Genomic DNA, 22,359 nt, shown 5'->3' with positions numbered 1-22,359 from the left:
TGCTAATTGGCACGGGTGGGTGGGCCGAGCGGGAGCGCTGCCCGCAACTGCGGGCCCCCCCTGCAGCCTGCCTGCGCTCTGCTCTTTACCTGCATTCAAAGACTATTACAAAAAAAAAAAAAAAAAAAAAAAGAACCAACCAACCAACAACAACATTAAAACAAGCCCCGACGACGTCAAAGGAAGCAGCAGAATTTACAACCCCGCCTGCAGCCAGACCACCGCGCCCGCGAGCGGCTCTGCCTGCACCCCCAGCACGAGGGATGCTCCCAACCTGAGCCTCCCTGACCAGCACCCAGAGCAGGGCAGCCGTGCCACGGGGAGCAACGTGAAGATGGGTGCATTCGGAGCCCGAGAGGAGGCAGGAAACCATCCTCGGCGTGTTCCTTCCTCCGAGGCTGAAGCCGAATCCCGCAATGTGTTTTCTTCCCACTAATGCTTGCCTGGCTTCCTTTGGAAACAATTTAGCCTCTGCCCACGGTAGAATGTTTTTATCCATTAAGAAACGGATATTTTAAAGAAACCATCAGTCGATCTGGACAGGGATTAGGAAGCAGCAATTCAGTGTATTTGCTGGGCCCATAATTCAGGACTTAACCTCAGAGCAGCCACGTTGCATTTCGGAAACAATGGGGCACTCGCTGGCTATGCCAAGAAGCTGCTTAAAAGTAATCTAATACTTTAAAATGTATATTTAAAAAGACAGAAAGGGGGAGAGAGAGAGTTTTTACTTTAACTGCATACGGTGAAGTGCTCTGCTGCTGAGCAGCCTGTGTTAAAGACGCTGCACCGGCTTTGAGAAATGGGTTGTTGAGAAACGGCTCACAAACCCAACTGGTTCAACTGGGCAGCGTCCAGATGAGAGCTCAGGCTGTTCACCAGCACCAGCAGGCACCAAGGCTGGGAGAAGAGGGATGCAGACTGCAAAAGGATCCCGCAGACCTTTACGGTGCTGTGAGGTCAAGGGAGCTCGGTTTTGCTGCGGCGACGCGAGGGGGATGTTAAGCGCATCAATCACAACAGCTCACTCTGTTACTGCGGAGATCAAATTTAAAATCACTTTGCAATTGTCCTCGATTACTCGAGCCCCCCCCACCCCCCTCCCTAGTGCTGCAGGACAATGCACACAACTGCTTCTGAGCAATTGGAGATGTTTCCACCACGAGGCTGAAGGCAGGAGCCGGCCGCCTGGGCGGTCCTCCTCTGTTGCAATGGGAATGAGGCGGTTCAGCGTGGAGCTGCTGGAGCACGGGCAGGGCAGCGAGGCTGCGGGGCTGTCTCGGCGCTCCCAAAGGACGTGTCTGTCACCAGCCCACTTCCCCAGAGCAAGGGGCCCGAGAGGCAGCTAGCAGCAAGTTCCTTTAATGTCTTGCTTCGCTTTTGATTTATATATTTTTTAAATTTTTTATTTAAAGCTCGAAGACAACAGTCGCAGTGAAGCGAGCACGCAAGGCTCTGGCATCGCGTGCCCCATAATCAGGAACCATTTCGGGCCGCCCTAATGACAGCGTGGTGCCTGGCTGCAGAGATGGGAGAGCCAGGATTTCAAAACCTCGGATTTTCCAGACCTCGCTAGGGGAGAATTGGGCCAAACCCTCAGTGGAGGCCAGCGGCTCTGCCCATCCCACTGTGCCGCGCTCGGGTTTCTCATTTTCTCTCCCAGCGCAGTGGAAGTGGCCAACAAACCTGGCGTGTGCAGGGCTGCAGGCGGCTGTTCCTTCTGCAGTCAGGAGAGGGAACAGAACGGTTCTGTGCTCACATGCAAGGGGCAAGGCAAGGCTGGAGCCTCTGCAATGAACTGACCCTGAGCAGTGGGCACTGCGTTCTTGGCACGGCCCTCGGAGCCCGTGGGTGCTTTCCTGCCGGGACGTGCTGCTGTGAGATGCACAGCATCAGGGCGAGCGCTTTGCAGGAGCTATTTATAACCTCCAGGAGCTGCACCACCGAAAGCCTGCAAATGGCTGAGGGCCAGTTCCTCTCCCATTTACACCAGTGCCCTTGGCGTGATCCCCGCTGCAGCCACAGGGGAGGACAGAGCAAACATCCCCAAAGGACCCCACTTCATCCAAAAGAGAAACCCCATCTCCTAAGCTCCTTTCTGCCTCACAACCTTCACGTGCCCTGCTTGAGAACCTGGGCTCTGCCTGCCCCTCGGTGCCTGAGGCTGTTCTGAGCATTCCAGCTCACCAGTTTGGCCACAAGCGGATTAGGGATCGCTCACACAGTGTGTTGGGTCAGCAGAACCGGGAGGCCAACCAGCTCCAGGACAAGGGACAGGGGATGGGGACAGGAGGACCGGCAACACCCGGTGAGGAACAGCGGGGACTGGTGAACTCCAGCCTGCCCCATCCATCCCTCCTAACCAGTATCTCGTTATGCTTTTGCTAATCAGCCTCTCGTGTGTGTTACCTAAGAACGTGCCAAGTCGTGAGAATTACAGGCCTGTTAACTCCCGTGTTGTTCTTGGCATGGGGCAGGCTCCACTTGCTCGGGTAAAAATTACGATCTTTGTGAATAAGCTGTGTGTGCGAGAGCAAAAGGGTTTTTTTTGTTTTTTTTTTAATTATGATGATGATGATTGGTTATAGCGAGCCCTGTGTCAAAAGGACACGGCTGAAATTAAACTCCCTAAGTCGATTCTGCTCCCGGTTACGCTGGGAAGAGCAATTTTAAGACGGTGCCTCCAAGTTGGAAACGGCAGAGCCGAGAGCAGAGCGCGCACGATCCGCATTTTTGCAGCATTCCGGGTTCTTTGGACGGGCTCCGCAGGAACGATTGGGGATGGCTAATTCTGTGCGTCTCCACTCCTGCTGTTGCTTGACATTTGGGAATCCGGCCCAGGCGCTGACTTGCGGCCCGTTCCATTTTTCTTTCTGCATTTGTGTCATCACCTGATTCTTTGCTCCGAACGACGCTCTCTGGGTTTCTGGCACAACAGGGGACTGTGCTAATTTAAACTATTCCCCCACCTCCCCCTCTCAAAGAATCTCTATTGTACAGCCAGGGAGATGAGTCTATAAAATGCAGTCTCTTTTTTTTTAAGCAAGAATCAAATGATAACCCTACACAAAATGCTCTTCTCATAAACCGTGCTGCCATCAATGGAAATTCCGAGCACAGAGATTTGCGTTTCAATGAGAAATAAATGAAACTTTCATTGCACTTCGGGGTTGGAAAGGAGGGGGGTGGCTTTTACAGTTCGGGTGATGCTTTCAAACATATCTCGGTGCCTGAGACACCCCCTGGCCAATGACTCTGAGGTTTTCAAACATCTACGTCACTTCTGAAAGCGCAGCATTGAGGCTTTTGAGATTTTCAGTCCAAACCCTTCCAATAGAGACAATTTGACACCGAAACTCAAAGGGCACATCACTTCAATAATACCCCTTCTATCTCGGGTAGTACTTCTGCTGATTCTCAAAGGAAAGCAACACCAAGACTAAAAACACATGGAAAGAATCACGGGTACCAGGCAGATGGGAGAACAGCTCTCCTAACAATTACAGCAGTGCCAAGCATTGCAGCAAGCCGGGAGCTGCAAGGCAGCCAGATAGCTTCAGATGCAATGCCCTCACCTTGGGGACAAAATCCCAGTGCCCAGAATGGGCAGGCTGCAGTCCCAACCTCTTTCCTGGCAGCTACCAGGCAGGCTCACGGAGCACCCGAGGGCTCAGTGACACTGATTGCACGCATGGGAAGAGCAAAGGCCACATGTGTGCACGCACGCGTGCGCCCATGCAGGTGTGCATAGATGTGGGGAATTAGGCTGGAGCTAGGCGGTGGATCACCGGGCTTGGCACCAACGCAGCGCAGCAAGATAAGAAACCATCTGGATTAGCATGTAAAGTGCAATACGCCCTTTGTAGCTGATGCTTCACCGTCTGCGCGGTGCCTTCCTAGCAAAGGGGAGACTGGATTCCAAGCACGTTGCTTAGCTCTCCCAGCACCCCGCCTGGAACTGCTCTGTTTTACCGCAGACCCCGTGTGCTGGGTGAAATCATTGGAGCGTGCAGCTCAGCAGCCGTCTGCTCACCCGATGGGTGCGAGGAGGCTCCCGGGGACAAAACCCCCACCCCGAGCGCGGAGCCTTACCTTGGATGGGAGTCTGAGCCTGCGACCCGAAGTGGCTGGGGGTGCTGAGGGATCCGCGGGGGCTGGGTGTCGTGGGGGTGACCCTCATGGACTGGCGCAGCCGCTCCAGCTCCCCGTAGCGGTCGGCGAAGGGTTTGGTTTGGTCTTCTAGCTTTTGTCTGTGCCCTGGAAGGGGATAAGAGAGGATGCTGTCCAACCTGCACCCCTTGGGTGGGGGAAGCACTGCAGGAGCCCCCTGGCTCTATGACAGCTGGGGAACCAGTGAGGGAAATGCTCAGTTCTAATTGTTTTCCGCAGCGTTTCTTCGGTGCACCCAGGACAGCCCCTTGTCCCACTGCAGCCCCTGCCCAGCTCTGCCCATGGCGCCGCTCCTCGGCCGCTTTGCTTCGTTCCATTCCTCTTCTCCCAGCCCTAAAGCAGCAGCTAACAAGCATTTGCAAAGCGCTCCCAGCTCCTTAGGTAGCAGCTGCTGGAACGGGGCAATAATAATTATTAAATTTATGCTAATAGGCCTGAGGCAAGAGGCGCGTGAAATACACTTGATACATAACTTTCGCATTTTACTACATTAATCATTGCCAAACGGCTTCACTCTCCCTGGGCTGGATTCCAGCCTCAGTTACACGCGCACGAAGCTGGAGGGCCCCACATCTGCTTGGCGTGAGCGCGGTGTCAGTTTATAGCAAAGTCACAGAAGGTCCCCAGACTTTGCTCTCCTTCAACCTGGCATCTGGTATCTCCCCATCTTGCCTCTGCCAGGCTTGGGCTGTGCTCCCAGGCTCGTGGAGCCTCTGGGAGGCTCAGCCCCGTGCTCTGATGTCCCCACGTTGTTCCCACGCACAACTCCGGCCCCAGTGCCAATGTGCTGACGGCAGAGAGCAGGATGCGCTCCGAAAGGGCCCCCAGCAGAAAGCAAAACCCGGTGGTATTCTGACAGTGCATTTTCCCTGCTGTGTGAAGTAAACCAAGGAAACCTCAAAGCAACACCATAAGAGATCTCTTCTAATCCTCATGTGCCCCGAGACCTCGGGCATCTCTGCATTATTGGAGGGTCCTGGGAGACCCAAGTGGAGGAGATGGGTGTGCAGCGAGGCGTCTTGTTTGGGCTACATCTCATTATTTGAACACACATGAGAAGAAAAATAGGTTTAAATAAGTTTTTCCTCTGGCAGTTTTCTCAGGCAGGACTTAGCAGAGGAGCCAAAAGGACTGTGAAGACCAAGGTGCACAGAAATTTAATGGAAATGTAATTCTCTGCCCCACCTCAGCCGAAACCCCATCCTGCAGCAGTATTTGGCACGTGACAGAGAAAATCCTGAAGTGTAAATCAAGTGATGTTGTTAATGCTTTTAAATATTACTCAGCTGCATGGCTGAACCGAGGGCTTCACACAGCCCTGCCATGCTGCACCGTGGTCCCTGTGCTGCCTCCGCTAAATAGCAGTGCCCCTTAAAACGGGATGGTTTGTGTGCAGGCCCAGCCATTACCAGCAAAAAAAAAAAAAACAACAACCCCAAACCTAAGGCTGTCCTGATAAAAAGGAAGCAGAAAACTTGATGTGGATGCAAGCCAAAGCAAACACTGTAGGAGGTGAGCAGCAGTGGGGTTAGGACCCTGGCCAGCTTCCCCAGGCCCTCTCCAGTCCATGCTGGCCATGCCTAACTCCATCCATGGGGCTGGGTCGGGGCAGCACTACGTCGTACAGAAAAAGGAAGCGAATGAGTTAAAAGCCATCAGCCCCACGGACTACCAGCCCTGCTTGGTACAAGCTGTCTCCCCAGCACTTCCTGCTGCTTGTCACCGAGAGCTGGGGACGTCAGACTTTGTCACGCAAGAGAGAATTGCTATTAATGGGTTTCTTTCATCAGAACAACCTGAGCTTTTTCATTTCTGCAGCGGTTGGCTTCATTAAAAGCCCTTCCCCATCTGCCCACAGCTGACATGCAGAGGAAACCAGTGCCGTCAAACGAACAATAGCTCATACCTTAGAGAAAAGGAAGGTGGTTTCGAGCTTAACCCGGGGACTGACTCAAAGCCTCCTGAAGTCAGTGGGCGGATTTTCAATTGACTTCAAACAGCGTCAGACCTCAACCCAAGAAATCAGTCAGAGGAGTCTTCAGCTCCCTGAATCATTTAATGCTGACACTCAGCATGATGACGTGTAACTTTGGACAGACCACCTCAAATCCTGGTGCAAGAACGGGATCTGCATCAGCCCAGCAAAGAAGCAGTCCCATCAAACACCTCCCAGCTGGGAGAGCTGTGACACTTCGGCCAGAAACAGGGTGCACACTGGATGTTTGGGGTGTTTCCTTAGAAAGCAGACAGCAAAATCCAGTGCTGCGCTGAAGCTCAGGCCCTCAAAGCTGATTTAAAGGCACGCTTCGGCACTAAAAGATTCCAAACACCAAACAGACCCTTCTCTTCTTGCCAGGAGAGCAACCTGTTGTGGCCACGGGGGTGAGCGCAGCGCTCAGCAAAGCAGCTTGCTTCCCCAGGTGCAAATACAAAGCTGACCAAAAGTAGAAAAAGGGCTCCAGGAACTTCATGGTGCGAATGATACCCAACTCTCAGTGCTGTTAAATTGGTTTTGGCCCAGTACAGACGCTGGGTGGCCCAGCCCCTGGTTTCTCTGTGCGTGGGGACAGATGGAGCCACGTCCTGGAGAGGTAAGGGCTGGGCAGAGTGCAGCCCCATGCTAGCAGAGGAAGGGGAGCAGATGGTGGGAAGTGGCTTGTCCCTCCCTGGGCGTCTTGCTGCGAAGCACTGGCAGCAAGCTGGAGCAAAGGAAGCGCGGAGCATTTCAGCCCAGGGCAGGGGGTGTTCATGAACACACACATTTGCAGATCATTTCCTTCACTCCACCGAGGAGGAGACAAGAACCAGGAGACAGAAGCGTGGCAGGGGCAAAACGCCTCAGCTGTGACGTGCTGCGGGAGCTCCAGCAGAGCCCCAGCAGCTGCAGAGCCCACTGTGTGCCCACCAGCACCAGCACGGCCCAGCAAGGCCACCAGTACCTGCTGGTTTCCTTCTCAGGCTCTGCTCAAGCACCAGCCCAGCTCTGCAGCCCAACCAAGGAGTAGCACAGGGGAGCAGCCATGAAGCCTCACGGCTCAGTCCCTACCCATCCATGAGAATGGACCGCAAGAAAGCAATCAGCAGTGGATAAAACTCCATCTCAGTGCACAAAACACCTTTCACATCCTTCCCGAAGCCCTCGGAATAGGTACGTCAGAGAGGCGCGCCAATCCTCTACAGAGGGGTGCAATTTTTTCCCAGTCTGAGCCTCGGCTAGACTACCAAGGCCCAGCATGAGCTCCGGGGACAAAGCCACGTGAGAAGCACCTGTGTTATGGGAACATCAGGCCTGTCCCTCGCAGCAGAGGGCTCAGTGGTTTCATCTCTGCATACCCACAGTGCAGGGTGTGAGTGTCACCCCGGCCCAGCCTGGACACCCACCTCCAGCTCAAGGCTCGCCATGGGAAATGCCCAGTCAAGAAGCACACGCTGGGTCCCACCGCCACCGAGGGAGGGGAGGAGAGGATGGGGAGCTCTGCAGAACCCCGGTGAGCAGCAGCACCAGCTCACTGCTACGAGTCCACAGGAGGAAAAGAGGAACACGCTCGCAGGGACCGTCTCTTCTGCTGCCGAACAAAGTCAGGCACAGATAACTCATTATTCACACGCCTGAAGCCGGCCTGCTTACGCCATTTGGAAAGAGAATCAGTCACGGCGAGGCTCCGCTTTGGTTTCCTCTGGCTTTCATGAGACACTGCTGCTACTGTCTTCCTCCGGCGTAGAGAGCAAGGCGAGTGCGTCGCGACGCGCCCGGCCCGCATGCTCTGGCCGAGGATTTACACCAACTCGAACAACGAGAAGAAAAATAAGATTTAAGGGGGAGGGGGAGGGAGAGAATTAAAAAAAAAAAAAAAAAAAAAAAAAAGGGCCGCTAATTTATAAAGCTTTTTTAGCTGGTGGTGGTCCGAGATGAATTGGCTGCCTCTAAAAGGCTGAAAATAAATATCCCTCCCTTTTTTTTTTTCTTTTTTTTTTTTTTTTGTTGAAGAAAATACGCTGGCTCGCGGCCAGCTGGCAGGAAGCACGGAGATACGTTGCACTTACAGTAGGTTTTTACTGTCTGAAGCTGCAGCAGTGGGAGAGATGTTCATTATAGGCAGCCTGGTATTGATTAGCTGGTTTGCAAGCCCCTAATCTCCTCTCACTTGCGGGTTAGTCCCTTGGCTTCGCCTCTGCCTCTCTCCCTGCCTGCCCCATGACAAGAGGCCACGCAAGCAGGCGGCTTCCGATAAACCCCATCGTGCTCGCAGCCTTGCTGACACCAGCACAGCCCCAAATTCAGCCCCATGGGAGGAAAGCAAAGCGTTAATTGGGGTATTTAAACAGAAATCTGGGGTAGGATTTCATCAGCTCCTAACGATGCAGGGACCTCACAGTCGGATTGAAAGGAGCATCGCACCCAAACTTCCATGCAGCTTTAATGCAGACCCCTGAGGGGCACGGGCTCCCCATTCCCAGGGTTTCTTGCAGGAGGACTGAGCCTTCCAGGATTTGCAAAGGTATTAAAACGGTTTTTGGTGTGGAGGTAAAGCTGGTGGGAACCTCAGCAGCAGACGGGGTAATAGTTCACCAGGTCTTCCCATCCTTAAACACCCCTGAAAAATCTGAGGCTGCAGCGTGAATCAGGAGGGTTTTAAAGGTCTCGCCTGAAGAGCTGAAAACTTCACCCAGCACGTTTGTGGGAAATACTGCAGCTTTCATAGCAAGGTGCAAAAAACACCAACCTCCCTCGCTGCTTCTGCTCCCGTTTCCAGGAAGGCAGAGTTCAGTTACGGGCTGAGATCCAGTTCTCACGGAATTAGGCAAAAACCCCGATTCCAAGATTTCAAGGCTGGGTGCTGGGGAGGAAGCAGACAGATCTCAAGCACATCCAGCTGGTATTGCCTCAGTCGAGTCTGAGATCAGATTTCCAAGTGCATATATTAGCTGTCACTGCGCAGATCGGTGGAGTTCTGCCAGTTTACAGCAGGCAGTGAGTTAATGCCTGCTATCTAGCAATTTCAAATGGAACCTGTGTGGTACCAGTAGAGCTGGTTTTTCCCATCTAATAACCTGTTCCATTAGGGCAAGCGCATCAAATTCCTTTGGGTGACACTGGTTAGGATTAGGATACTCTGCCCTGGACAGGGAGGATTGTCTGCTGGGTTCAAATCCGTGCAAGGAATGTGCAGTGTTCCAGCTAATGCATACGAGATGTGCCTGATGCTGCAGGGCCAGGCAGCAGCCAACTGGATGCAGGAGCTTTCTCCAGCCGGTCCTGCGCTCCCAGTAACGCCGCACAGATCAGATCCAAACTTTCCCAAGGTTTGAGGATGCTGAGCCTTGGGTTTCCCCTTTGCCCTAGGACAGAGCTGGAGCAGAGCCCTGACATTTGAATGCTAATATCCCCCAATCCCAGGACTGAGCTCCAAGCTTCATCTCCAGAGACTGGCTGGTATGTTGGATAATTACAGCTCCTGTCGAGCTTTGCCAGCACACTCAACGCAACACCGTGAGAGCCCCAGAGCAACGCTACCTGCACGGCTCCCCTGATCCTCTGCACAGTGCTCCTCCACGGAAACAGCGGCACAGCTGCAGCCCCACACCAGCAGCCCTGAGAGGGAAGCCATGGCCTTGGCCCCATCCACTGCCAGCATCCTTGGTGCCATGGCTCAGAGGGCTGCAGGCACCAGGCTGCTCCCCATTTCTGGTTTGCCGCTCCTCCCTCTCCCACTCAGTGCGTAGATATGCTGGAAAGAGTAAGATAAAATAACACAAAACAGCATCTAAGCACCTTCCGCTGCAGGATATGATTTATCTCTGCCAGATTTCAGAACAGGTGACGGGTCTCCGGCAGCGAAGAGTGGGGTCTTAGGAACTCAATTTCATCTCACTCTGAGTCAAATCCTCTTCCTCCCTCTGCCACATCACGAAGCGATGGGTTGTGCTGATAAGCCCTTCGAGAGGGAGAAACGAGACGTGTCCTGCCCCGATATCTGATGTGATCTTGTGGTTTTGTTTGATAGTTTTGGTCCTTTAGCTGCTGTCTTCCCTGAAATGAAACTTGCCTTTTAGCATTGACTTTTTTTTTTTTTTTCCTCCTTTCAATCTTCAATCCTTTGCGCTGTCCTCCTGAGCTTGCAAATCCTTCCCGTGGGGAGCGGGGCTGCATTGTGTCAATAAACACACGTGGTACAGCCCCAGCTCCTCACCAACAGCCCCCATATACACGCCGTGCTCCCACGCCACTCGTTGCCCACCAGGCTGTGGGATCCACTCTACAAACAGGGACAAATCACCATCACAGCAAACTGCCCCTTTGCAAAGCTCACCATACCCTCCGTACAAACACTCCTCTTTGGTGCCGGTGCATCCCAGCACGCACAGCCCCTCCTGCCCCATCCCAGCTCATCTGTTAGCACAGCTCCGCCAGGCTCACACCACCACATCCAGCAGCAATCTATCTTGCTATTTGTCTGTACAACACCCGACACAACCCCAACCCCCCCCACCGATCCTTCTGGAAGCATCCTTCAGCAAACCATTCTTCCCCAAACATCCCCCATCCATCAGATGATCCCTTTGCTCCACGATAACCTCCTCCAAACGCAATAGCGATGCCCTCATCTCCAGTCCCAATTCTTTCTTTATTTTGCGGAGCCGGAGCAGAATCAGGTATGCTCTCCTACAGCCGAGAACCGTGCCCTGGGGTTTTCCAAAGCCTTCAAAAGCAGGAGGTGTTGCAACCAATTTCAACAAAGATTCTTTGTACACCGTGAGCAAAAAAATAATTCCCCCGCTCTGACTCCCGATGCTGCTTTGCTTAGAAAATATCGGTCGTTTTTAAGTGAAATGATTTTGCAGTTATTATGCGCCGGGTGATTATAAAAGCAGAGGTGGAATGCGCTACATGCAGCAAATAAAATAATTAGAGGAGCCAATTTACCGGAGCCCGTATAATTTGGGTTGCTCTGTTACTGCTTCTTTCAAGGCTGGGGTTACAGGAGCGGGTGATGCAAACCCGCAGCCGGGGGACATTGCCCTCCTGGGAGGGCTCTGAGCTCCGTGCACTGCCCCACTCTGTGCCTGCCACCCCCCGAGCTGAACCCCGACTCTCGCCTTTGCCCAGAAGGGGTTAACAGGGCAGCAGTGCCTATAAGAAATTAGAGGAGGTAGTTTAACATAATTGCTTGCCATGCATGTATCAACAGCAGTCCCGAACTGCCTCTGCAAGAAAACAATGCCCTGGATGGTCTCAGCAGATACCAAAGGGTTCAGATTTACCCGCTGGGATCAAAACACATTAGCGATGGGAATACAAACAGAGAAACCCTGCTCCACAGCAAGTACTGATCTGCAGGGACTCCTGCGTGAACTCGGCAGCTCCGAGCCCTGCGCCGCTTCCCCGTGCCCCCCAGCACCGTCCCCTGCCCAGTCCCAGAGGAGGGGGCACAGGGAGAGGCTTTTGCCATCAGCCCAGCACCCAGTTTCATTTCTTTCTGCTTGAAAAGCAAATGGGACGCTCCACTGATCCCACAGCGTGCCCAGAGCCCCTTCTGCTCCTCCAGGTTGGGATGGGGTGGGAGCAGAGAGCCCGGACCCCCCCAGCATGGATGGGGCTGGGGCAGCACCAAGCGGCCACCATGCAGCCAGGGCGGGCGGTCCATAGAGGAAGCAGGAAATTGTCACTAAGGATTTCCTCCTCTTCCTCCCCAGGGAAGGGGACAGGTCTGGAGACGTGGGATATTGGCACAGTGTGAGTGCCGCGCTTGAAATTAGAACAAATTAAAGTGATTTTACAGTAGACAAGTAATTGTCTAAAAAGCACCGAGGCCGTCTATTTCTCCTCTTCCTTTTATTTTCTCTTTTGTCCCTTATTATTATTACTTTTAATTGTTCCCGGACAAACTGGGAAACATTTCTTTATTTATATCTCACTGAGGACAAGCAGAGGAAGAACACAAAAGACCCCAGTAATACCCCAAACTGTCACCCCATGGGAGCACTCCAGCAACAAGCCTGGCTTGAAATTCAAGGACAGCTCAAATTCAAGTTTCACGCATCCCCATGAGAAACCCTTTCTGCCAAGATAAAGATCTGCAGTCGTACAACCCTGGCACGACACAGCTCTCAGCTCGGTCTAAATGCAAACAGAGAAGCCATCTGCATTTCTCAGAGGTAATCAGAACGTTCCTGGTTGATCTTTCCCTCTTCTTTTTTTTCTGCTTTTCTTTCTTGCTTCAATAAAGGGAAGTCCCAAAGAGGAGCTCTTTGTTATAAGGAACTACCAAGGAGTCAGAAATATGGGAAGAAATCATCGATGATGTTAAAAACTAGCAGTCAGCAAGGAAACAACCAACCCCACCGTTCATTAAACACAATTTTGTACTTTTTATGGCATTTAAGCCGTGAAGGCATGAAGATAGGATGCTGTAAAGAGTCAGCTTTGCACAGGGCAGCTATGCCCCAGCATAAGACAACAGAAGGGGTGCACACACACCCCCAAATCTGGGGGTATGGGGGCTCAGCTTCGGGCAGCACACCCCATAGGGGACACCTGGCAGCTCCAAGTTGTTACCACCACCCCGGGGTCTCTGCGGAGCTTATTCTGATGAAGATCGTTGCTCCGATTTTCGCTTTCCTGAGTCAAGCAGGTTTTCAGTTTGGCTGCTTCTAGATGCAAATCTCAGACTGCTCTGCAGCCATGGGGATGGGGGTGGGGGGGCTGCAGGGTCACTGTCCTCACCAGCACGGCCCCATACATCCTCCTCCTCTCTGCCTCAAACCAGAGGACTGACTGAGAATCAAAAGCAAAAGCCACTACAGTTTGAGGAAAAAAAAAAAAAAAAGATTCAGATGCACCTTCCAAGCCAAAAAAGAAAGAAAAGCACCAAAGAGGCTTCCCAGGGCAGGTTGTGGGTGCTGTAATCGGGGCAGCTCGGGGCACATTGTTACCCCCACTGTTAAGAAACGGGGCTGGGGGCACCCGCTGCCCTTTCAGGCCGTTCTCCCCATTCCCAGCTCAGCCTTTCCTCTATTTTTGGGGAGCCTTTTTCCCCCCCTCTGCCTACAGCCACGAGCCCCTCAACACATGGGCTGCTGGAGCACAGCCTCGCACCCCCTAACCCCCCCCACCTCCTGGGGAGGGAGAGGTGTCACCAACACCTCCAACACCTCGCTCAGGCACGGAGAAGGGGCAGGAAGGAGGGTTTCCACCCTCTGCAGACTACAAGCTCTCGATTTCCCAGCCGAGAGCGCGTGGCCGGGGCTGCAGCTCGGCCTGACGTCGCACGCGGGGGACAGGCAGGGAGGGAAACCCTCAGCCCGGCTCTCGAGAACATCAAAGCAAAACCCAGCTTATTTCTTGGAAACGGCTCAGAAACGTGGGAGGTGAGAAGCTACGTGCGTGCGGGGCGCTGGGGGCGAGCGGAGCCGTGGCTGCGGCCCATCCCCTGCGTTCAGAGCTGTCAGTGCAATGCGCACGTCCGGCATGGCCCCGCAGTGTGCTGGGGTCGGCGGGGTGAAGGAACCCCGTGTGTTGCCCTCCCAGTCCTTGCTGCCCTTCCCATCAGCGTAGGAGAAGAGAGTGCGAAGCCGCAGGTTAAAAGCACGCAGGTCCGCGCCCAGCGCCCAGCTCCATCCCTAGGTGCTTTTTGCTGGGGGGGGGGGGGTTTAAATAAAATAATAATTATAAATACAACACATCTCCATCGCACTGTTTCCCCAGAGCTTCTACCAAGTGGTCCAGCCCTCAGCAGGGAAGCACAGGGCTCTGAGCATCCTGGCACAGCCACCCCGTGCCCTCTCCACCTCCCCAGGACCCACAGCCTGAGGGGTGGGTGCGCTCCTGGTGACACGGCTGCACACGCGTGTGCTGCCCCACAGGGCTATGGTTCTGCTTGGGTTCCCCTCACTCCTCACCACGGTGGTCAGGATGGGGTAGGAAGCAAAAAGAAGGGGTTAAGGGCTAGAAGGGCTTTATAAAGCTGGGGAGCAGGCGTTCAGGAAGGCTGAACATCAGCAAAAAAAAAATAAAAAGAAATAGAAAAGATGCTGAAAGGAAGAAAGAAGGACCTTGCAAAGAGTACCCAGGAGATGGGCAGAAGGAGGGGGGAGGAGAGGAGGAAGTGGAAAGGGTTGGCAAGAAGTGACTGCAAGGAGGAGGACAGAACTGTAGGAAGGGAAGGGGAAAGGGAACGCAGCCAGCAGGGAGATGTGAGGGGAGGCCCTGGAGATGCTCTCATTTATCCAGGAATAGACTAAACAGCACTGCATAGCTCCCAGCTATTCCTTTCTCCACCTCCTGCCTCCTGTGGATAGGAGAGCCTCTACACGAGGGCTGCAGCGCGGCCAAATCGGGTTTCTGCTAAATGGAGAGCTGCAGAGAAGGTTGGGGGGGGGGGGGGAAGGAAATTCCACAGGAAGCTCAAATATTTTATTACTTCCTGTTTGCACAGAGTATGTCAACACTCGGCACCTGACACGCCATTTGTTTAGAGCTAAGGTGTCAACTCCAAAAAAAAAAAAAAGAAAGATGTCCTCTGCAGATCAAACCTGCAGCAAAGCAGAGCGCAACAGAAAGAGCGGATCAAGGGAGCTGTGGGGCCAAGGCAATGATGGGAGCCCAGCAGGGCTCTGTGGGCTCAGAGCTGTGAGTCCCAGTGCCCAACATCCCCCCCTACCCCCACCCCTGCCACGCGTTCGCCGCCGTTTCTCACCCCACTCAACTTGATCTCCAACTCCTCAGATGTTTTCTGGGCACAGCTTTAGTGAAAAGAGTTGCTCAAGGGCTGAGATGAAGCGATGGGACAGGGGTGGAAGATGAATGGGAAGCTCAGAGGTGGGGCATGGAGAGGAGCCACGGTTCTGGCCAAAAACCCCACGAGAATGTTTGCTGGAGGAATTTCACCGCATCTGAGAAGACGGTGCCCAGGGCTTTCCCAGGATCCCAAGACAAATGGCCAATTCTTTCCGTATGAAGGATGCTTTTCCGCGCGGTCACACCAGAGCCCAGCCCTGACCAACACCGGTCCTACACCCAACGCTCACCACGTCCCTCTCCTTTGCGACACTGCCGTCAAGAAGGGGCAAAAAGCACACTGTCACCTAAATGCACGTGGCATATCGACACAGACACACTCATCTATGAAGTGCCTGTACCGTATACACACACGTCAAACAACCACAAGCCCTGGCGGCAGCTCTCGCCTCCCATAGCAGAGCAGGGAGGGCAGCGGGAGCCATGGGGCTCAGCCAAAGCCCTGGGGCTCTTCCAGGTGAGCAGTGCTGAGCAGGGGGTGCTGTGCCAAAGCCCCCCCAGTGGCAGCCGGGCCAGAAAACCACCTCTGACATCGCCATCCTGAACCAGTCTGCAGGCAGCGGCTCTGCGTCATGGGTGCACGCATGGGGAGGAAGGGAGGGGCAAAAGGATTTTTGGTTTTAGTTTTAATGGCAGGTTCATTCAAAAATGCAAAGCCATGGGTATAACAAATAAGAAAACTACCCCCCCTCCCCCCCATAGTCTGGATTTTCACCAAACATGGGTCAAACCGGTCATAAGTGAATTCCCTTTCCTGCCAACAAATCTACAATCATCTGAAAAGGAGGGGAAAAAAAAAATAAAAAGCTATAAAAAAAGCCAACTCAAGTCTATCCTGCTCAGGCCAGCGATTTGCGGGGCTGGGGACACAGGGATGGGGCCCTGCACAGTCTGAGCTGGTGGGGGGCACCCAGCCCATGGCCCCGGTTGGTCCTTAAGGTCGCCTCCAACCTCAGCCATCCTATGCTATGATTCCCTGATTAACCCATGGGGTTCACGCAAGACAAAGGCACAACCAACAAGTCAACGCTGCGCAGAGCTCCTTACAGAGCCGACATCTCCAGCACAGCTACGCAGACCAGAAAAAAAAAAAACCCAAAAGCACGGCAGCAAAGCGCTGACCTTGCATCCCAGGACAGCATCCCTGGGGCAAACCAAGCAGGAGGCAGGGCGAGCTGCTCCGTGGCAGGTTTTGGCTCACTGTGCCAAACGAAGGCACGGCACCGACGCAAACAGAGCCGGGGAGAGCGTGTGCCCATGGCTCAAAGCCGCAGCTCCCGCCCGGTGGAACCCTGCGCCTCCGTATCAGAGCCTTTAAATTAAAGATCGGCGGCGGCTGGCCGAGGTGTTGAAATGCAGGAGGAGGAGTGGGTGTGATTCAGCCGGGGTTTTGGCGAGCGCCGAGTATCGGTGAAATCAGAGCAAACCAAACGCTCAGAGTAGTAACTATCTCGCCGTGTATTATTATTTATATATTCCCTGCGATGGCGACGATGATTATTATTATTAGAAAGGCAATCTGATGCGGCAGATAAGGGGCTGAGCAGGAGTCAGGAGACCTGGTTGGTTTCTATTCCTGACCTGGAGCTGTTGTGCAATTCCCCGCTGCTTGTCTCCGGGTTGTGCAGCGCCCACCACGACCCGCAGTGCTCTCCACCAGCAGGGCCGTGCCTTGCGCTTCGGGCTGAGGAACCAACCGACCCAAACCCAGCGGCGCTGCACCTCCTGGGTGCCAGCTTTGCAAACGAGCATCCCAGCCCTGCAGGCTCACGTAAAGCCTCCAGCACCCGAGGCTCCGAAATTAAAAACGAGCGAAGAGAGGAAAAAAAAAAAAAGAAAAGAAAAAAAAAGAAAAAGGAGGGACGAAAAATCAACAAGAAGCAATGTAAATAAAACCCTCTTGCAGAGGGAACAGCCCCGACCTGGCCTGACATCAAGGGGTGCCGATGGCCCGGCGACAGCGTCAACAGAAAATGTTTTCTGAAGCATGTTTAGAAGGATCAAACTGCTTCCCTTCCATTTGGGCACCGACGGCTTTACACGCAAAGCGAATAAACTGCGCTTTATATCCCCGGGGTGGTGCTGGGTGAGCTGGAGGACGGCGGGGCCGGGCCGAGGTTGCACAGAGCCGTGCTCACGGCGGCGGGACGTGCTCCCCAACCCCTCCGAGCGTGGGGAGCTCCAACCACCCCGACCCCAGGAATGGGTTGCACCGAGCTGCCGCCGCCCCAGAGCCCCCACTGCCTGCAGCGGAGCCCATCACACAGAGGGGTGGTTCTGTGGCTGAGCTGTCTGCTTGGTTTTTCCTCACGCCGGTGGTTGCTGCCAGCCAGAGGCTGTGCAGCACGAAAGCAAAAACTGGCAGCGAGCGGCAGGTGCCCCCTGGGTGGGTGGGTGGGAGGCACGGGGCAGCCTGAGGGATTGGGAAGCAGCAATTCCAGCTAAACACCCCAGCCCCAAGCAGCGCACGGAGGGGACACGCTCCTGGGGTTCACCCAGCTGCACCAGCACCTCGTTAACTCCGTGCTGCTAATGAAGCCGTGTCCTTCCCCCATGGCCAAGGAGAGCTCAGGCTGCTGGCAACCCAACCCCTCCCGCTGTTGGCACCCCTCGCCATGCCAAACAAAGCACAGAACTTACGTCGTGGCTCCCGGGGTCCGTCTACGGTGACTTTAATGGCTCGGTGGTATGTAGCGACCTGGGTGGGGTTGGTGAACACTGTGATCGTCAGGGTGAAGCTTTTTCCTAAGGAAAGGTGAAGGGAAAAAAAGGAGGAGGATATTCACATGGGTTCAACTGAAAGAAAATCACTCCTGCTGGAGTGCGCTCAGACATAAATATTCGCATGCACCAAACTCCAACGCGCATCATTTCATTTTAGGGACATTATCGCTGAGCCACAAAGCTTGGCTGGCTCTGCCAGGGTTCTGCTACTGCAGCAGAGGGGCCTGGACCAGCGCTGAGCAGCCCTGACCCTCCTGGATAGCCCCTTGTCCCCATATCAATCCCTCCACCCACAGCAGCCTACCAGTTCCTCCCCATGCAGATGTTTCCCCTTTTCCCACAGGAATTCAATCCCAAAACGCAGCATTGGATATTGCCCCCACCCCACCCCACCCCACCCCCCCCAAGGGTCAGGTTTGGGTCCTGGCACCCATGACATGCTCCTTAGGAACAATCTGCCGACATGGCACCACAGTAGACGTGACAAAGGATGGGTGAAGCCACACCAAGCTGTGGCAGAAATGGGCACTGAACCCAGCCCGAATTCACCCAGCCAGGAGCAGCCCCCCCTGCATGACCCTCCGGCCAGGGGGGGCTGTCCCTGTGCCCCCTCTCCCAGCCCCATGCGGGGAGCAGGAACCCGCTGCCCAGAGAGATGGCACACATCATCACGAGGGGCTGTAGTGATGAATACTGAAGCACCAAGCTTGTCACCTTCACTATTAAAAAATAATAACGATAAAAAAAAAAAATAAAAGGCAAGGAAAAAAACACCCTCCAAAGCCAGATTTGGGAGTGCAGCCCCAGCAGAACAGGTTCCCACGTGGAGCCCAGAAATGCTTTTGGCACAGCGCGGTGCAGGGCACCATCTCCCCATGCTGGGGGGGGGGGGCAGAGACAACAGCAGCAGCTGTATGCCCCCGCTCAGCTCTCACCCCACACACCCTACAGCACCTGCAGCCTGGCTGCAAGGGAGCAGCTCCAGCTGAGCCCCCCCCCGAGCACCCACTGCGGGATCACGAAGGCATCGGGTGCTGCAGAGCCGGAGGGTGAGCATGGTTCACCCCAAAGCACCCATGCATCGACCCCAGCTCCGCAGGGAGAGCCTTCCCCCCTCCCTCTTCCCCTGGTTCGGGTTTTTCAGCTGATGCTACGAGTGGACCTGAGAGTGCCCACAGCCAAAAAATAAATGCTGCTTATACAGCTAGGAGGAAAATAATAATAATAATAAATTTCTTCTTCCATATATGCTTCTTATTATTGCCTCTGGAGAATATCCCGCAGTCCCCGGGTGGGGAAGCGACTCTGCAAAAAATCCCGTGCCCTGCCTCAACCCGCAGAACAGCACCAAGCAGTGCTCTCAGCTCTTCCTCTACGTGAGAAGGAATCGTCCCCCCCTCCCCCCACCCTCACCTCTCTCTTAGGACGGACTCCGCACCCGCGGAGGGCTCCGCGCAAAGCGCGTCCGCGGAAAAACCGACGGGAGCAGAGCTGTGGGCAGCGCAGCGCCGCGGAACCCGAGCCGCACGGGTGAGGATTACGAAGGCACATTATTTTAAGAGCTATTTTCACGGGGAGAAAGGCATCGGCTGGGAGCGAAACCCCGAGCAGAGCTGCAGCTCCGTGCTGGTTCTGCTGCATTCTGCTGGCTCGGATTTTTTTTTTCATTATTCCTTTGATTTTGTTGTTGTTAAATAGATGCTCTTTCTCCAGGTGACCACGTCCCCGCATTCTGGTGCCCGCTCACCTCTCACGCAGCCACCGCCGCGACACTTCTGCCTCCCCACCGGCTCACAAAAAAAAAAAAAAAAACTCGAAGTCCGCACAACCAACCACGCTCAGCTCCTCATGGCAAAAAAAAAAAAAACAAATTAAGCTCACAAAAAAAAAAAAAAAAAAAAATCCTCCCATGACTTGAAAACGACCATTATTACTCAGCACCGTTTTGAACTCATTTCCCTCCTTCTCGGGAAACCCGGGCTGACGTTCCTCCTCCTCCTCCTTCATCCACCGCTCCCGGCCCCGACAGCCGCACCCAGCGCTCCGTCCCGCACCCCCGGCCCCGCAATGGGGCTCTCCAGGTGCAGCGCAGCCCCCAGCCCCCCCCCGGCCCCCGGCTTTCGTTTGGACACCGCCGTACGAGCAGGGCGGGTTGTTCGAGCGCAGCGTTCGCAGCGAACCCCCGTGTGCGATGTCCCCTCTCCTCTCCCTTTGTTTTGCAGATGGAGAAGGCGATGGAGGGGTTGGGGGGGTAGGGTGGGTATGGACCTGCTCCTGCCTCTGCCCCCAGTGCGAACACAACGCCCAGTGCCGAACCATTTAGTGCTCGCAAAACGAGAGCCTCCCGGTGCCGATTTTAGGGCGCAGCGCTCGCTGTGACCCGCTGGGCGCGTTTCCACACACACCGCATTTACACCAACACACACGCACACACAGAGCTCTGCTCCAACAAAACGCCGGGCAGCTAATTCAGATTTTCACCGGTATAAACAAAGCCAGCGCCGGGCTTGCAGTAATTCAACACGAAGGCGAGAGCGGCACCCAGCATAAAAAATACCCAAGCGGAACGATTCTGAGCACTAAATACCCCTCAGAGCCCCCTCGGTTTGAGGAGGGGGGGCACAGCCCAACCGCCCACGGGAGAAGAGGATGAAATCTGCCCTTAGCTCTGCTCCTTCTCCGAGGTGCGATGAGGACCGGGGGGGAGGAAGGAGATGGGCAAAGCGCTGCTCGCTTCCAACACGGGAGAGCAAAGCAGGAAAGCTCCGAACGCACCCAAGAGCCGAGCCGAGGTTGGGCTGCGTTTGGAGATTTGTGGAAGGAGGAGGGAAAAGGAGGAAAAAAAAAAGAAACAACAACAACAAAACAAGAACAGAAAGAAAAGAGCCGGAGAGAATAATTGATTGCAGAAATGAAAGCTTAATTCATAAAAGAAAAAAAACATTTTCCGTCCATCAACCTGCAACCAGTTAAGCGGAGAGTTTTTAAAGAAACTGCAACTTGGAGAAGGAGCCAACAGGAAAAAGGAAATGTATGAAAGAATGTAAACTATTCAAGTTTCATAAAGAGGAACAAGTAAACAGTTATTACATGCAAATAATTCCTAACATCACTGCTTTTAATTAATGCAGAGAAGTCAAAATAGATCCGACGTTGTGTGTGTGCATCCAAAGACTGAGAAAACGCTACCAGATGGCCATTAACGTGTAGCATTCTTATTATATTTTTTCTTGAATGAATTAAGCGGTTCAGTCTGCAGCGTTTATTGGTGACGAAATGCAGAAATGCTATTGACGCTGTCGGGAATTCAGGTAGGACGCGGCTGGGAGGGGGAAGGCTTTTCTCCAGCTGTTTTCGGGGGATTCGTTCCGCTCTGGAGATGGCACAGCCTCATTTCCTGGATGGTTTGCTGTCAAACCATCCCCGCGATCGGTGTAGGGCTAAATGACAGAGCCAGAAGGTAACGTTTCCCTTCTGGTTTCCCCATCCAGCAAACAAGGGGAAAAACCTTGCCTTCCGCAAAGGGCACCGCCCGGCTCCCGCATCTCCCACGGCGCTAAGAACGAATCTCCCCGCATCCCCGCCTGCAGGAGGACACCGTTCTTCCTAGGAGAACCCCACCGCCCGATTTCCGTCGGTGAACAACGAGCCGACCCGAGCGGGCTCCCCTCCTCCGACCCCGCACCGCATCTCATCGCTCAGTGCCGCAGCGCTGAGGTCGGGGCTGAAACCCTCGCACCGGCCAGGGGGCTGCGGGGCCCCCCGGGGCCGTTTCCCCCCCCCCCCCCCCCCTCCTTCCCCGAACATCTCAGCGGAGGAAAATCACCGGGAGGAGCGGAGCACCGCCGCAGCCCTGGGGGTGCTCACGACCCCGCTCAGGAACCGCTTTGGTGCCGGGGTGGGGGTCGTGGCCCGGGTTTCCTCCCTGCACACCCCGCAGCAACACAACCGCCTCTAGCAGTTCGCAAGAAACACGCCGTTAAATGAAAAATAAATAGCGCTTTTTTCCCCCCCAACCCCTTTCTTTCTTCCTTTTTTTTTTTTCCCCTTTAAGAAAATAAAAACCAAACAGGAAGACCAACCATTCCCCGGCCGACACCTACCCCTGCCGCTTCTCCCAACAAATCGGAGGTCGTTAAATCTCGCCACTTGGTTCTTCATCACGGCGGAGGCGTTGCGGAGCTCCGCGGAGTAGTTCTCGTCGTTCCCCGCCATCACCGTCACCACTGTCCCGTCGGGGACGTCTCCGAGCGCCACGACCTGGGGCAGAACGAGGAGAATTCAGGCGGAGGTGACCCCGGTCTGAGCCGAACTGCTTCACGGCTTTCCTCCCCTCGAGACCCACCCGCTTCCCCCTCCCCTAAGACAAAAGGAAACCAAAAGCGATTCGGGCTCCCGAGGAAAGTTTAAAAAAAAAATTAACAAAACGAAGAGGAAGAGAAAAGCGAGCCTAGACCCGAGGTTAGAAAGCAGCGAGGGGCTCCGGAGGGCCGAGGCTCTGCCCTACAAGCAGCGGGGAGCCGCTGTCTGGGGCGGGGGTTCGATTAGGGAGAACTGCGCTGCGGAGCTCGAGGCGCAACGGAGGAATCTGCCCAGGGCCGGGACCCGCACTGCAGACCCCCCCCCCCGCCCCGCATCCCGCAGGGTCTCCCGGAGCCGGCCCCGTT

General features: G+C 54.5%; 1 protein-coding gene across 1 annotated transcript in view; it reads right to left on the bottom strand.

Moving 5' to 3' along the window:
- Nucleotides 1–22,359, bottom strand: part of RUNX3 (runt related transcription factor 3) — a 43,674-nt gene that overhangs the window by 6,974 nt on the left and 14,341 nt on the right. The window contains exons 3-5 of the mRNA XM_021375383.1: nt 21,796–21,952; nt 17,609–17,713; nt 4,093–4,257 (exon numbers count right to left, since the gene is read on the bottom strand). Of these exons, the coding sequence (XP_021231058.1) occupies nt 4,093–4,257; nt 17,609–17,713; nt 21,796–21,952 (427 nt within the window). The remainder of the gene's footprint in view (nt 1–4,092; nt 4,258–17,608; nt 17,714–21,795; nt 21,953–22,359) is intronic.

The sequence above is a fragment of the Numida meleagris genome, chromosome 22 (genome assembly GCF_002078875.1).
Source record: "Numida meleagris isolate 19003 breed g44 Domestic line chromosome 22, NumMel1.0, whole genome shotgun sequence".
Taxonomy (NCBI): domain Eukaryota; kingdom Metazoa; phylum Chordata; class Aves; order Galliformes; family Numididae; genus Numida; species Numida meleagris.
The sequence above is the reverse complement of the archived record's forward strand: the minus strand, read 5'-3'. Positions and strand labels throughout refer to the sequence as shown.